The sequence below is a fragment of the Acomys minous genome (assembly GCF_964271855.1).
Source record: "Acomys minous genome assembly, chromosome: 6".
In the NCBI taxonomy this organism is placed as follows: Eukaryota; Metazoa; Chordata; class Mammalia; order Rodentia; family Muridae; genus Acomys; species Acomys minous.
Window position 1 is genome coordinate 111,603,824 of NC_140487.1, and position 14,989 is coordinate 111,618,812.

At 48.7% G+C, this 14,989-nt stretch overlaps 1 protein-coding gene and 1 long non-coding RNA gene across 2 annotated transcripts in view; both read right to left on the minus strand.

Moving 5' to 3' along the window:
- Positions 1-14,989, minus strand: part of LOC311601058 — a 403,201-nt gene that overhangs the window by 55,227 nt on the left and 332,985 nt on the right. The gene's annotated exons all lie outside the window — the stretch shown is intronic.
- PITHD1 (PITH domain containing 1) lies at positions 1,593-12,283 on the minus strand. The gene is made up of 6 exons (XM_084788369.1): positions 11,950-12,283; positions 11,376-11,419; positions 10,933-11,010; positions 4,434-4,538; positions 3,457-3,565; positions 1,593-2,497 (listed from the first exon to the last, which is right to left on the minus strand). Exons 1-6 carry the CDS (start codon positions 12,145-12,147, stop codon positions 2,396-2,398), a joined length of 636 nt encoding a protein of 211 aa, XP_084644495.1. The 5' UTR covers positions 12,148-12,283; the 3' UTR covers positions 1,593-2,395.

Genomic DNA, 14,989 nt, shown 5'->3' on the forward strand with positions numbered 1-14,989 from the left:
AAAGGCCTAGAAGTGGATGTTACAAAAAGAAAGGGGATGAAAGTAGAAGAAAACAATACCACTCGCCCCATTACCTGCAGACTCCTGCTAGGTTAGTTTGTGGATTAATGCAGCGTCCTGTATACTCACCACATGAACCACTCTGGCATTTTTGACAAGTGACAGTTCAAACCTTACGGGCTGTGAGCATGCATTAGCGAAACAAACGAGCTAGTGTTTTGATGTGTTGTGTGTTTTGTGTGTATGATGTGTATACATGTCTTGTTCATTGGTCAGACATCAGTCCTCAGAACTTGCTATGTAGTCTAGACTGGCCTTCAATGGACAGAGGTGTGCCTGCCTCTGCCTCCCAAGGACTGGGAATAAAGGCGTGGACTACCATACCCAGCAAACTTTCTTTTTTGGGGGGAAGTGGGGTTTTCTAGACAGGGTTTCTCTGTGTATCCCTGACTGTCCTGGACTCACTTTGTATACCAGGATGGCCTTGAACTGACAGAGATCTGCCTGCCTCTGCCTTCTGAGTGCTGCAAACTTTCTTTTTAAGGCAGTCTCTGTTTTGCTGTAGTACTGTGTACTCCAGCCAAACTGGCCAGAGTGTTTCCAGGGGAATCTCCTGTTTCTATCTCACTGGGATTACCGACATGTGCCATGGCCTCTGGCTTTTCAGCTGAGTTCTGGAATCCTAACTCAAACTGTCAGGCTTGAGCAGCAAATACTTTGACCCACAGAACCATCTCCCTTGTTTTGCTTTGAGGTTTTTATTTTTATTATTTATGTAGTTTTGAGACAGGGTTTCTCTATGCAGCCCCAGCTGTCCTGGACTTGCTCTGTAGACAAAGATGGCCTTGAACTCACAGAGATCCGCCTGCCTCTGCCTTCCAAGTGCTGGGATTAAAGGCGTGCGCCACCACGTCCAGCTCCGAGACAAGGATTTCTCTTGTCCTGGCTGTTCTGGACTCAGTCCTCAGAGGCACTCTCCTACTTTCTGAAAAAGCAGGCGTCTCAAACACTTTCCAGCGCCTGGACTTTTATCAGGTGCTCTTTGTTCACCCTGAAACGACTGTTCTATCTTCATCCTCACTTCTTTTGATGCCTCCACAATCTCTCCTGTGTTCAAGATTAGTGTATGTGTTCAGGTATTTTGTCTGTGTGTATGTCTGTGTACCTCATGAGTGAGATATCAGCAGAGGCCAGAAGAGAGCATCTGATGGCCTGGAACTAGAGATCCAGTCGGTTCGGAGCCACCACATGGGTGCTAAGAAGTGAACTCCGGTCCTCAGGGAGAGCAGCAAAGGCTCCTAACTAAGGAGCGGCCTCTGCAGCCACATCTTCCTTTGTGACTTTCCCCTCATGAGAAATGGTACTTATGTTTCTAACCCCAGGACCTTTTTACCAAACGTAGAAGCGGGACTGTTTCTACCATCCGGTACAGAGTTAAGCTCAACCTTTCCTGGAGGAACTCATGGAGTCTTTATTAGCTGTGACATTCATTATCTACCTCAATCAGAAGAAAACAGGACTCGGGTTCAGTTCAGTTCCCAGTGAGGTCTAAGTTACGAAGTCTACACTACCAAGAGCACAGAAGACAAGCCTTAGGTCTGGCAAGGATTTATTAGGAAGCTCATTAGTCACAGTGAGTAAAAGCCATGAACAGAAGAACTGGGTCTGCAGACCAGAGCATCGGGTTTACAACACACGTTAGAAGCGAGTAAACACCAGGGAGGTCCCAAGGGGAAGCGTTACTAAGTCTCAATCTTAGCCCAACCAGGTCACCCAAACAGAGGAACGGCTCTATGCCCTCCAAGTGCTTGGCTAGACAGTGAGAGACCTCCCTAAGCAGGCATACACCGAGAGAATCCTTCCTTCCCAACCACCGTCGGGGGACACTTGTGTGTGACATACAACACCAGCTGGGCACCCTGACACAAATGCTGGGCAATGACAGGGAAGAGGAGCCAGCAGGGACGCGTGTGTCTGATTGGAGACCCTCGGTGGCTAACGCAAATACAAAGCTCGGGTTTCAGAAGGATTCCTGCAGCTGAGGAAGCTTCCTTTTTTAAAAAGGACAAGATCACACAAAAAAATCTGTCACAAGCAACAAGACACTGGGATCCCATGGCCACACTGACTGGAAAAGTAAGCATTATTCATGACTGCCAGATGCCACCAAGCCTAAGACCCAGCTTCTGCAGTGCCGTAGAGAACAACCGTCCCTTGGCACCCACATGGCTCCTGGTGGTGAGGCGGTGTTCACAGGCCAGGATCCTGCAACAACCCCAGACAGAGCCTGGCGGAGGCTGTGGCGGGCAACTCCTGCTGGAGCCTCCACTGTCCTTCCCAGCAGGTGGTCGCACGTCTTCACTAATGGCACATCTGACGGAGCCCCGGCTGGCCCTTAAGAAATGAAGTGTGTCTGTGGGGTGACCTGATGGACACGGTGGTCCGCTGGGTTGGCCGATGCTTCATAATTGCAGATCGTCACCTCATGCCGGCGAAGCTACAAGAAAAGGGGGAGGTGAGGTAAGTGGCCCTGGAGAAGCCCTTTCCCAGAGCACACACACTGCAGGCATCCCCGGGCAGGCGCCCTGCCATGTCCTCTCTGAAGCTCCCCTCAGCAGCACCCACTATCCATGGTGAGTCCTTGATAGAATCCAGGTGAGCACAGGAACTTATAAAGATGTTTATCACCAAATCTCTGGGGCCCAGGGCAGGAGGCTGTCAAGAACGTGTGAGTAGTAAACTCCTGGCCTCCCATGTGCTAAGCAAGCAAGCTCTGGAGCAAAATACTCAAGAACACTTTGAAACTTCAAAACTATGAACTTACACAAATCGTATCACTTCCATTCCCTTAACAGTACCTACAGTGGGGCCAGCAAGACGGCTCAGCAGGTGAGGGTGCCTTCTGCCAAGCATAAGGACCTAAGTTCTGGAGTTTTCCAAGGGTGGGAAGTTGTCCTCTGAGCTACACATAACATAGCACATATACCCACATACATACAAATACATATAGAAACTATGTAAATAAAAAACTTAAGAGTCGTGCCAGGCACAGGTGTAATCCCAGCACCTGGGAGACAGAGGCAGGCAGATCTCTGTGGGGTCAAGGCCAGCCTGGTCTACAAAGTGAGTCGAAGAGAGCTAAGGCTACACAGTGAAACCTTGTCCCGAGGAAAAAATAAAAAAAGGAAGGACAGATGGACGGACGGAAAGAAGGAAGAAAATAAAAATTAAGAAGCCAGGCACTGAGGAAGCAGAGGCAGGTGGATCTCTGTGAGACCCAGGCAAGACCGGTCCACATAATGAGTGCTAGGCCAGCTAGGGCTATAGAATGAGCGCCTGTCTCCAAACAAACAAAACAGGAAAGGACAACTATAAACAGACGGAGCAACCAATGCCGCCCATGCTCTTGCCCTGGCGCTCCTGCCCCACAGTGCCACACACTCAGCAACCTCTTACCTCAGTCCACTCTCCTCTCAGGCCAATATAAAAGATCTTTGTGGTATCTGCTCCAAAGTTTTTTGAAATATGAATGGAAAGATGATAGACATTTGAAAACCGGGAAATCCTAGAGGATGGAAAAGGAAGAGAGAGGCGATCCGGGTTACCATGTGGTATGCACCAGGGAGGACAACAGTTCAGACCCAACTTGCAGGCAAACAGCAGCGGACACTTGATCCCTCCTCCCCAGGTTCCTTTGGAGCAGCAATTAATGCAGTGACCATTTCCTAAGCACCTGCCAGATCTTGTCTAAGCAGTAAGGACAGAAAGATGAATAAACAGCACACCTGCCATATGGCACAGGTCATCACCATACGTAGAAGACAGAGGCAGGAGGATTACAAGTTTAAGGCCAGTCTGGTCTGCATGTCAATTCTAGCCCCGCCAGGAACATATGGCAAGACTGTCTCAAAATGAAAGGACCATACAGTGCTCCTAACCTCAAGGTACAGGATGGTGTGTGACCGCTCAGGATCCTAAGCCATGTTTGTCATGTTGACTTCACCCTTACGGAAGAGAACACTAAAGAAGAGACAAGGGGAGCACAGGTGGCCGAGGCTGCCATGAGCCCACTCTGCAGAGGAATTTTCTGTAAACCATACTAGTTGCTCACACAGGACTGCCCAATACTTCCAGGTTAACAAGTCTGTGATGTGCACTCATCTCTGCCAAAAGCGGCTGTGCCAAGGGGCAAGCTTCCTCTGCTGGTAACTCATTTACAGCGCGCAGAGAACAAGACACTGAGGAAGCTCACAGGCCGCTTGCTCCCTGCAAGTCAGGGGGAAAGCATGGCACAGGCCAGGGCAGGGCAGCACATCCTCTGAAGAGACAGACAGTTCTGAGTTCAAGGCCAGCCTGGGCTACAGATCAAGATGCTGTCTCCAAAATGAAAGGAAGCCAAGGCACAGAGAGTTGGGGACAGGTCCTGTGCTTACTTTGTAGCATACTCTAGTTCTCCGGTAGCATCTCGGTTCAGACTAAAGGTCTGATCTGGCTCTCTCTCTGTATCATCAAAGGACATCTGTGGAATATTCTTGTACCTGAGGGAGAAAAATGTAAAGAAAAATCAAGAAATATGCATTATTAAAATTTTCAGTGTTAGTTGGGCGTGGTAGCACACTCCTTTAATCCCAGCACTTGAGAGGCCCAGGCAGGCGGATCACTGTCAGTTCCAGGCCAGTCTGGTCTACAAAGTGAGTCCAGGATAGGCAAGGCTACACGCAGAGAGAGCCTGTCTCAGAAAAATAAATAAATAAATAAATAAAAATTTAAAATTTGTTTTTTTCAGTGTTGTAAAAAACTCCCTACTGACTGTTCAAGTAGCCTCAGCTCCATCAAAAGGAGATCAAAGTTAGGATCAAAACGGCATATTTCTGGCATTTACATCAAACATCCTTAGGCCAACGGCAAAGCTGAAAGGGGCAGGGCAAGCCTGCAGTGCTGGCTACCAAGGAGACCAATGCAGGAGGACGGCCTGAGCCGGTTCATGGGGCTACTGGAGGCAGCTCAGCAAGCGCCCACCTTGAAAGCAAGTGAGAAGCAGGAAGAAGCAAGTCTAGAGCCAGAACACAATCCAGGAGCAAACCACAAGCAGCTGAGTGGCTTGAGACGCTGGGTCACATGCAGGGACTGCACGGACAGGAGTCAACTCAGCACACTCAGCGCACGCTGACGTGTGAAGTAATAAAACAGCTTACTCATGGAAAATGGACGCTTCGGCAGAAACACATTAGACAGAGTTCAGAGATAAGATCAGGTGACCCAACACTCAAGCAGGGGGTTTTGTGTCCAAAATCCACTCAAACACCATCATATTATATTTCCTTGGTTTTAGTTTTAGTTTTTTAAATACAGGGTCTTTCTATTATGTAGCCCTGGCTGGCCTGGAACTTGCTGGGTATACCAGGCTAGCCCAGAACTCACAGAGATCCACCTGCCTCTGCCCCCAAGTGCTAAGATTAAAGGCCTGTGCCACCCTGCCTGGCAGTATTTCGTAAAATGCTACAATTGGGGGCTTCCACTTCAAAGAAAGTATACAAAAACCCACAAGCTCATAAAAGGCTTTGGAAAGTTAGGGTAAAACTTCCAGTAGGGAAAATATTAAAATTGGAGAGATGAGCCAGGCGTGGTGGCGCACGCCTTTAATCCCAGCACTCGGGAGGCAGAGGCAGGCAGATTGCTGTGAGTTCGAGGCCAGCCTAGTCTACCAAGCGAGTCTAGGACAGCCAAGGCTACACAGATAAACCCTATCTCGGAAAAAACAAAAACAAAAAAAAACTGGAGAGATGGCTTAGCGGCTAAGGGCACTGACTGCTCTTCAAGAGGACTTAGGTTCAAATCCCAGCACCCACATGACAGCTCACAACTGTCTTTAACTCCAAGATCTGACACCCTCACAAAGACATGCAGGCAATACTAATGCACATAAAAAGGTTTAAAAAAAAATCCCATATTACCAAAAGAAGAAAAGAGAAGAAACTAACACATTCTGCACTTCCCTTCAGGGCATTTGATTAGCACTCTCACAAAGGAGGTGTTTGCTTCAGAGTGTCCCTAAGAACAGTGCACAGCAGGAGAACAGCAGTGAGCACTCCGCAGCGCATCACACGGCAACGCAGCGCTGCAGTTAAAAAGGCACGTTTCCATCTACAGAACGACAGAAAGTAGGCAAGTAACGTCCAACACACACACAGAGCCCAACTCAACACAGAAGAGCACATAGTCTGACTAAGGCAGTCAAAGGACCCGAAGACACACAAGCTGAACGCAATGACACGCGCTTCTAATTCCAGCATGTGGGAGGCAGAGCCAGGAAGATCACAAGTTTGAGGTCAGTCTGGGTTACGCTGTAAGACCCTGTCTCAAAACCTCATAAAGAAAATATTCAAGAAGCCAACAAGACCTGGGCGGTAATCCCAGGACTTGGGAGGCAGAGGCAGGCAGATCTTTGTGAGTACCAGGACAGCCAGGGCTACAGAGAGAACCCTATCTTGAAAAACCAAAAAAACAAACCAAAACAAAAGCCAACAAGAATATGAAAAATGTTCAGAGTCACTAACCAATGAAATGCAAATCTAAACCACGGGCTGTCAACTCACGCTCCCCGAGTGGCTACTACCAAAAAGACAAGAGATAAATGCGATGAGGAAGCGGAGGGGAACATCAAACATTGTCAACGAAAGGGGTCACTATGGAAAATTCTAAACACCACCCAAGAACTAGAAATACCACAGGATGCAGCAACTCCCTCACCAAGTCAACACCCTAAGGAAAGGAGAGGAGCTGGGGACAGCTGCACTCCTGCCGCCACCTGCCGCCCCATCAGCAGCTGAACGGACAGAGGAAAGGGATGCTTTGTGATGCTAGTCACTTCTAAAACTCCAATCAAACGCAACGTCGATGAGCTTGGAGGATGTCAGGTGTAGTGACGTAAGCTACCACAGGAAGACAAGCGCTGCGTGCTCTCCACATATCTAGAAGCTAAACAGGTTGAGCTCATGGAAACAGGAGCAGAGAGGTGCTGACTAGAGCCTGAGAGGGGAAGAGGGGCCAACTAGGGGAGGGCGCGCTAGGTACCTTCCAGGAAGCATCCCATAGCACAGCAGGGCAACCACGGCCGGCATCTGATCGCCAGGCATAGTGACTCAAGGCCAGCATGTGGGAGGCTGGCACTGAAGACTGCCACGAGTGTGAGGCCAGTCTGTGCTACAGAGTAAGAAGATTCTCTCTCTGGAAAAACCAACCCAAAAAAAGCCCTTAAAAAGAAAAGGAGGGCTGGAGACATGGCTCAAAGGTTTAAGACTGCGGGCTGCTCTTCCGAAGGTCCCGAGTTCAATTCCCAGAAACCACATGGTGGCTTACAACCACCTATAATGAGATCTGGTGCCTTCTTGTGGTGGGCAGAATACTGTATAAATAATAAATAAATCCTTAAAAAAAAAAAAAAAAAAGGAAAGGAAAAGCTTCTCAGACATGGTAGTACACCTGGAAAGCAGAAGGATAGGAGTTCAAGGCCAGCCTGGTCTACAGCAAGTTCCAGGACAGCCAGGACTATGTAGAAAAGACCCTGTCTCAGAAAAATAAGTAAATCAAAACATACAGCTAAACAGTGTCCAGAAGTCACAGAGCAGCTAGCAAGGATCCGCCTGCTTCTGCTTCCCAGAGTGCCACTTTGTCAGACAGAGTTTCTGTTTTAGCCCTGGCTGTCCTGGACTCACTTGGTAGACCAGGCTCAGACCATATGCTTTTTTGTTTGTTTAGTTTGTTTAGAGACAGAGTAGACCATACTTGTAACCAGAGAGTAGCAGGCAGTTGGCAGCTTGACAGAAGCCAGTCAACCTCCCCAGTAACTAAGTATCAGACCAAACATCCAGTTTACTTATAATGATTCAACACAGAGATGTGCTTTTAAAGAGTCATTTTATTATTTGTATTGTGTGTGTGTGTGTGTGAGTCTGTGTGAGTAAATGCCACACAGGTACACGTGCCCAAAGCAGCCAGCAGAGGGTACCTGGTACCTTGGAGCTGGAGTTACAGATTATTGTGAGCCATCCAATGTGAGTACTCAGGATGAACTTTGGTCCTCTCCAAGAGTTATCACAACTGGACCTGGGACCTCACACGTGCTAAGTCCCCTACCACTGAGCTACAACCTTAGCCCCAAAATGATTATTTTTTTGGTTTTTCAAGACAGGGTGTCTCTGTGTTAGCCTTGGCTGTCCTAGAGTCACTTTGTAGACCAGGCTGGCCTCGAACTCACAGTGACCTGCCTGTCTCTGCCTCCTGAGTGCTGGGATTAAAGGCATATACCACCATCTGGCTGTCAAATTGATTTTTATTATTATTACTCTTTTTTTGTTTTGTTTTGTTTTTTGAGACAGGGTTTCTTTGTGTAGATTTTTTAAAAATTATTATTTTAAAACTTTTTAAAATGTTTGTTTTCTTCTTTTTTTAAAAAATATTTATTTATTTATTTATTTATTATGTATACAGTGTTCTGCCTGCATGTATGCCTACAGGCCAGAAGAGGACATTAGATCGCATTATAGATGGTTGTGAGCCACCATGTGCTTGCTGGGAATTGAACTGAGGACCTCTGGAAGAGTATTCAGTGCTCTTAACCTCTAAGCCATCTCTCCAGCCCGTTTGTTTTCTTCTAACAGGGCATTATTCCGTAGCCCAGACTGGCCTGGAGCTCACTATATAGTTCCAATTGGCCCCAAATTCTCAGCAATCCTCCTACTTTAGCCTTCCAAGTGCTAGGATTGCAGGCATGAGATACTGCTACCGCACCTGGCAGTGGTGGCACAGGCCTTTAATCCCTGCAGAGGCAGGCAGATCTCTGTGAGTATGTGTGTGTACTTGTGTAAGTTTATGTGTGTGTGTCATATGTGTATGCGGGCAGGTGACCAGACACCAGGAGAGGGTGTCAGGTCCCCAGAACTAGAGTTACAGGCAGGTGCGAACCACTTGATGAGATGCTGGGAACCACACCCTGGTCCTCTGCAAGAGCATTAAGCACTGAACCGCCTCTCTCTGGTCCCTTTGTTTTTATTATTTTATGTATGAGTGCTTGCATGCATGTCTATGCACCCCATTTGAGCGTGTGGAGCTCTCAGAGGACAGAGGTTTCAGATCCCCTGGAAATGGAGTGAAGAGATGCTGTAAGCGACCATGTGGGTACGGGAATGAACCTGAGTCCTCTGAAAAAGCAGCCAGTATACTTAACCACTGAGCCATCTCTCTACCCTGTTACTATATGTGTGTGTGTAAATTTATGTCTGTATGCTTGTGTAGCAACTGAGGACAACGCTAGGTATGACCCTGGAGAACGCCATCCACTTTCTTTGGCACAGGGTCAGGGTCTCTCTCTCTCTGGTTTGGTTTTGTTGTTGTTGTTTAAGACAGGGTTTCTCTGTGTAGCCCTAGCTGTCCTGGACTCACCTTGTAGAGCAGGCTGGCCTTGAACTCAGAGATCTACCTGCCTCTGCCTCCCAAGTGCTGGGATAAGACGTGTGCTATGCTCCCGGCTAAGACAGCGTCTCTTATTGGCTTGGAGCTCACCAATTAGGTGAGGTTGGCTGGCCAGGGAGCCCCAGGGATTCCTGTCTCCCAACTCCCAGCATGCTCTAGCAGCCGGGTGCCAGAGATGCAACTGGGGTCCGCGGATACTAGACAAGCACTTTATTGACAGAGCTATGTTCCTAGCCCTGTCCTGACATTTTTTTCAGTGTTTCCGCAGAGCTCACAAAGCAAATGCTGCTTCTCTCAGAAAGACCCCACCACAATAAGGCAAGCTCTGAAGAAGCGGCAACAACACATCTGGAGTTGCAACAGGTGCATGGAACTTTGCTATGAGGCCACACAGATGCAGACGGAGCAATATCCGTATCTGTACCACGGCGTTAAGGATGGAAACTGCATGCAACAAGAGCAGCCACAAAGAACATTCCAGATCTGTAGCTGGGTTAAGGAATCTGCAAAGTCATCAACAACCAGGATTTGTTTTACACTGTCTGAATGGATGGTACTACCACAGTCAGCACTGGAAAAGGGACAAGCAGCTGGCCCTAAGGATGCTCAATCCAATCAGTCGCTGCACTGGGGATGAGCCTCACTGGTACAGCAAGTCACATCGCGCTCCCAAGGCCTAGTGTTCCATCCCCAAACACCACAAAATACCAAGAAAGTCAGCTGGGCACGGTGGCACACGCCTTTGATGCCAGGACTCAGAAGAAAGAGAAAGGCAGAGCTCCAGGCCAGCCAGGGCTACCTAGTGAGAACTTGTCTCAAAATATATAAAAACTCATCTGGGCGTGGTGGCACACACCTGTAATTTAGAAGACGGAGGTAGGAGTTCACAAGTCTGGGCTACATGAGATCCTGTCTCAAAAATATAGCAAAGTTTGTATTTTTATTCATATATATTATGTGTATTATATATAATGTACTTATTTATGTAATTAGTTCAGGAGGTAACACATACATTTCAAAATGTAAAGGAGAACAAGGCCAGTCCATTGAACTCACAACAATCCTCCTGCCTCAGCTTTCTAAGTGCTGGGAATAGAAGTGTGTACTGCCACACTCAGCCTGACCAACCTATTTGTCTGTGTTCTCTATGCGCAAGGAGGCCAACGGTGGCCATCAGGTGTCCTGCTCTATCTTTCTCTACCTCGTTCCCTTCAGTCAGAGACTCTCTTTGAATTGGAGCTAGGTTGACCTCCAGTAAGCCCTAGCAATCCTGCGGTCTCCACAGCGTGGTGGCCACACCATTTTTTTTTTTTACTTGGGTGTTGGGGATTTGAACTCTGATCCTCAGGCCTATGCAGCAGGCACTCTTACCCAGTGAACCATCTCCCCGTCCCTGGAATAAAATATCAGCAGGAAAAGACAGGTGGGCGTTCCACGAGGGCCTCAGCCCTTGCTACTCACAGTCTCATCTCAGAGGGGTGTGAGTCATCGTCCTCTCCCATAATGATGACGCCTTTGAGCTTGACATTGCCCGTAAATCTGCCGGAATGCAAAAGAGAAGGCTGTCTACCTGGGACCGAATCCCAAGCAGCTGTGAGACCCTGAGCAGGACTCTTCCCTTTCTTAGCTCAGTTTACTCATCTCGTCACATTTGTCATCCCACAATTCTAAGAAATTTATCTCAATTTCTCAATTATTAATTCAACAAAAGCATCTGTTTCCACTCACAAAAAAAAAAAAGCTACGATACTTTCTTCCTCGAACCCACCAGAAATCTATCCATATCCCATTTCTAGAAACTTATGTGCACTCTCTTAGCATAGCTGATGAATGAATGAAGCCATTTGAAGAGACAACTGGGTACAGCCTAGTTCGCCTGAGGCAAGCACTGAGGTGATACTTACGGAATATTAAACAGAAGCTCTTCGTCAGCATCACTTTCCACAAACTGGGGGGGTGGGGGTGGGGGCAGGAAGAGAAAGCAACAAATATCTGCTGAGTGCCTAAGACTTCAGGCATCTTGCCTCCCTGCTGAGCAAACTGGGATGCGATGCAAATGGGCCCGCCCCACCAGCCCGCCCCCCTCCCAGGTCCTAATAGTTTGGAGCTAATGAGTCTCAGGGTTCTAACCACCACAGACCCTTAAACTAGAGGGACTCTAATGGCGGGGAGGGGGGGTGGTTCCGAGCTGCAAATTCAAAGGCCAGTGCTTATGTGTATCCTTCTGGGAGCCTCCAAATAGCTCTCTAAGGGGTCTGGGTTCCAGGTTACGGATCGCGACCCCAGGTGATGCCGACGGACAGCCATTTGGACCAATGGTCAGAGGGAAAGAAAGCAGTCCCCTCTGCTCTCCTGCTTCACATTGCCTCGCAGCCTCGGAATGAAGGCAAAGCGCCCACCTTACTCCTCTGGGCCTCAGTTTCCCTGTCTGTCTACCCTCCGAGGTCCCGCGGCTCCGGGCCTGCCCGGGCCGCCCACCTTGGAGCGGTCGGTCCGCTCCTCCCACGGCTTGAAGACGCCGCGGCCGCTGCCCTCGCGGCTCTCGTTGAGACACTGCAGTCGCTCCAGGTCGATGCGCAGGTACAACCCGTAGGCCAGGCCGCGCTGCTCGGGTGGCTCCTCGCGTTCGGCGGCGCAGCGACAGCCGCCCCCTCCGTGGCTGTGGCCGTGCGACATGGCGACGCTGCTCGCCCGCCAGGCAGCCACGCAGCCAGGCAGCCCGCCTACGACTCCCCTCCGCGCCGCCGCTCGACCGGAGCTCGCTCCGCTCGGCGCCCGCCGCCAAGCGCAGCGACCGAAGCGTCGTAAAAGGCGCCCCTGGCGCGGCGCATGCGCGCGAGGGCCAGAGGGCGGGGCCAGGAAGGCTTGACATCCGAGCTGTGCCAACGGAGTGGGCGATGGAGATCATCGTTATCTTTCAGGCGTGGAAATTGAAGAGCTGGGGACGCCGTGGCGTCCGAGAGGACTGCATGTCAGGGACGCGAATACTCCTTTTCCCGGCCAAAGCGGGCGTTTCCTTCCCTAGCAGACAACAAAGCTTGCCTCCTCTTCTCCCTCAGCCAGCCCTCTTACCTACCCGCCTCTATCTACCCCCTACTTTCTCCCATCTCTTCCTTCTCTCTCCTTTTCCTAACATTCTTTAGAGATGGGTTCTTACGTAGACCACCCTGACCTTCAACTCCTGACTCTCCTGCCTCCAAATCCCAAATCGAGGGATTAAAGGCATGCACCACCAGCCTGGTGTTAGCTTTGTGTCTACGTGTGTTAAGTGCCTGAGGGTTCCTTGTTTTGTTTTGTTTTGTTTTTTGTTTTGCTTTGTTTTGTTTTCTTTTTCGAGACGGAGTTTCTCTGTGTAGCCTTAGCTGTCCTGGACTCACTTTATAGTCCAGGTTGGCCTCGAACTCACAGCGATCCGCCTGCCTCTGCCTCCCAAGTACTGGGACTAAAGGCGTGCTCCACCACCAACCGGCTGAGGGTTCCATGATTTTTGTTTTGTTTTGTTTTGTTTTGTTTCTTAAAATAGAGTCTCACTATCTAGTTCTGGCTAGCCTGGAACTCAACAGAGATCCATCTGCCTCTGCCTTCTGAGTGTTGGGATTAAAGAAGTGGACAATCGGGGTTGGTTCACCATTTAGACTAGGCTAACTGAGAGTGAACTTCTGGGGTCCACCCTCCAAAGCTGGGGTTGCTACATACCTGGGGCCATGCTCAGCTTTTACATAACTGCTAAGGATTTGAACTCTGTCCTTGTAATGCTTTCACAGCAAGCACTCTTTTTTTTTTTTTTTCCTGAGACAGGGTTTCTCTGTGTAACCTTGGCTGCCCTGGACTCTGTAGACCAGGCTGGCCTCGAACTCACAGAGATCCGCCTGCCTCTGCCTCCCAAGTGCTAGGATTAAAGGCGTGCGCCACCACACCCGGCTACAGCAAGCACTCTTAGCCACTGAGTTATTTCCATAGTCTGTAGCTATTTGATCGCAGACAATAATTGCCCCAGACCTAAGGTGCGAGTGCTGGGTCTGCCACTGATGGTGTGACACTAGGAAAAAGCCATTTTTTCCTATTCTGAGACCTTCTCTTCATCCGTGAGCAGAATACTGTTTAGTAGTCAGAGTGAATAGTAGTAGGTGGAAGAATGTGATTTAAGATGTCAACATGTGTGCCGGCATGGTGGTGCACAGCAATAGTCCCAGCACTCTGGAGGCAGAGGCAGGCAGATCCCTGTGAGTTCGAGGCTAGCCTGGTCTACAGAGCAAGTCCAGGACAGCCACGGCTACACAGAGAACCCTGTCTCAGGGAGAGAGAGAGAGAAAGAGAAAAAAAAAAAAAGACCACAACATGTGGGGCTGGAAGGATGGCTCAGGGGTTAAGAGCACTGACTGATCTTCTAGAAGTCCTGGGCTCAAGTCCCAGCCACCACATTGTGGCTCACACCCATCTATAATGTGATCTGGTGCCCTCTTCTGCATAATGAATAAATAATAATTAAAAAAAAAAACTCAACATGCGGAGTCTGGAGAGATGGCTCAGAGATTAAGAGCACTGACTTCTTCCAGAGGTACTGAGTTCAATTCCCAGCAACCCCATGGTGGCTTAAAACCATTTCTATTGGAATCTGATGGCTTCTTCTGGCCTGTAGGTGTATATGTGGGCAGAGCAATGTATACATAATAATAAATAAATAAATCTTTTTTAAAAAACTCAACATACAGGGTAGTGGAGATGCATACCTTTTATCCCAGAATTCAGGAAACAGAGGCAGGCAGAGTTCGGAGTTCGAGGCCAGCCTGGGGCTACAAGAGTAAGTTCCAGGGTATCCAAGGCTACCCAGAGAAACCCTGTGTCAACAAATAAGAACAAAAAATACAACATGGGTGTTGGTTTTTTGCTGGAAATCCAGCGTCAGAGAGGATGATACAGAAGGATCGCATTCCAGGCCATCCTGGGCATTTCGGAAGACCTTGTCTCAAAACCAAAACAGAATGCACAACTCAGGGCAGTGGATGGCTGACACAGTTAAGAATTCAATTGTGGGGCTGGAGAGATGGCTCAGTGGTTAAGAGCACTGCCTGCTCTTCCAAAGGACCCGGGTTCAATTCCTAGTACCCACATGGCAGCTCACAACTGTCTATAACTTCAAGATCTGACACTTTCACACTAATGCACATAGATTAAAAACTAAAATAAAATATATTTTTAAAAAAAGAATTCAATTGTTAGTTACCACCATCAACTCCAAACACTACTATAACTAGAAGTGTACTCCTGGGCAAGGCTCTTGCCTCTGTTCTTCAGGTTGCCTTCCTGTCAGACATTTCAAGGACCTTTTGTTTCCGTTTTGAGTCTTATGCTCACATGGAACGGCTTCCGCATTGCAGACTGATGTCAAAAGAACCGGATGTCACACTTGACAGCTGAAATGATTTTGTCCTCAACGTAGAGCACTTGCCTCCTCCCCAACGCAGAGGAGAACCCAGAGGGGGGCCAAGAATGTTCTAGATGTTTCTGGAGATCTCTT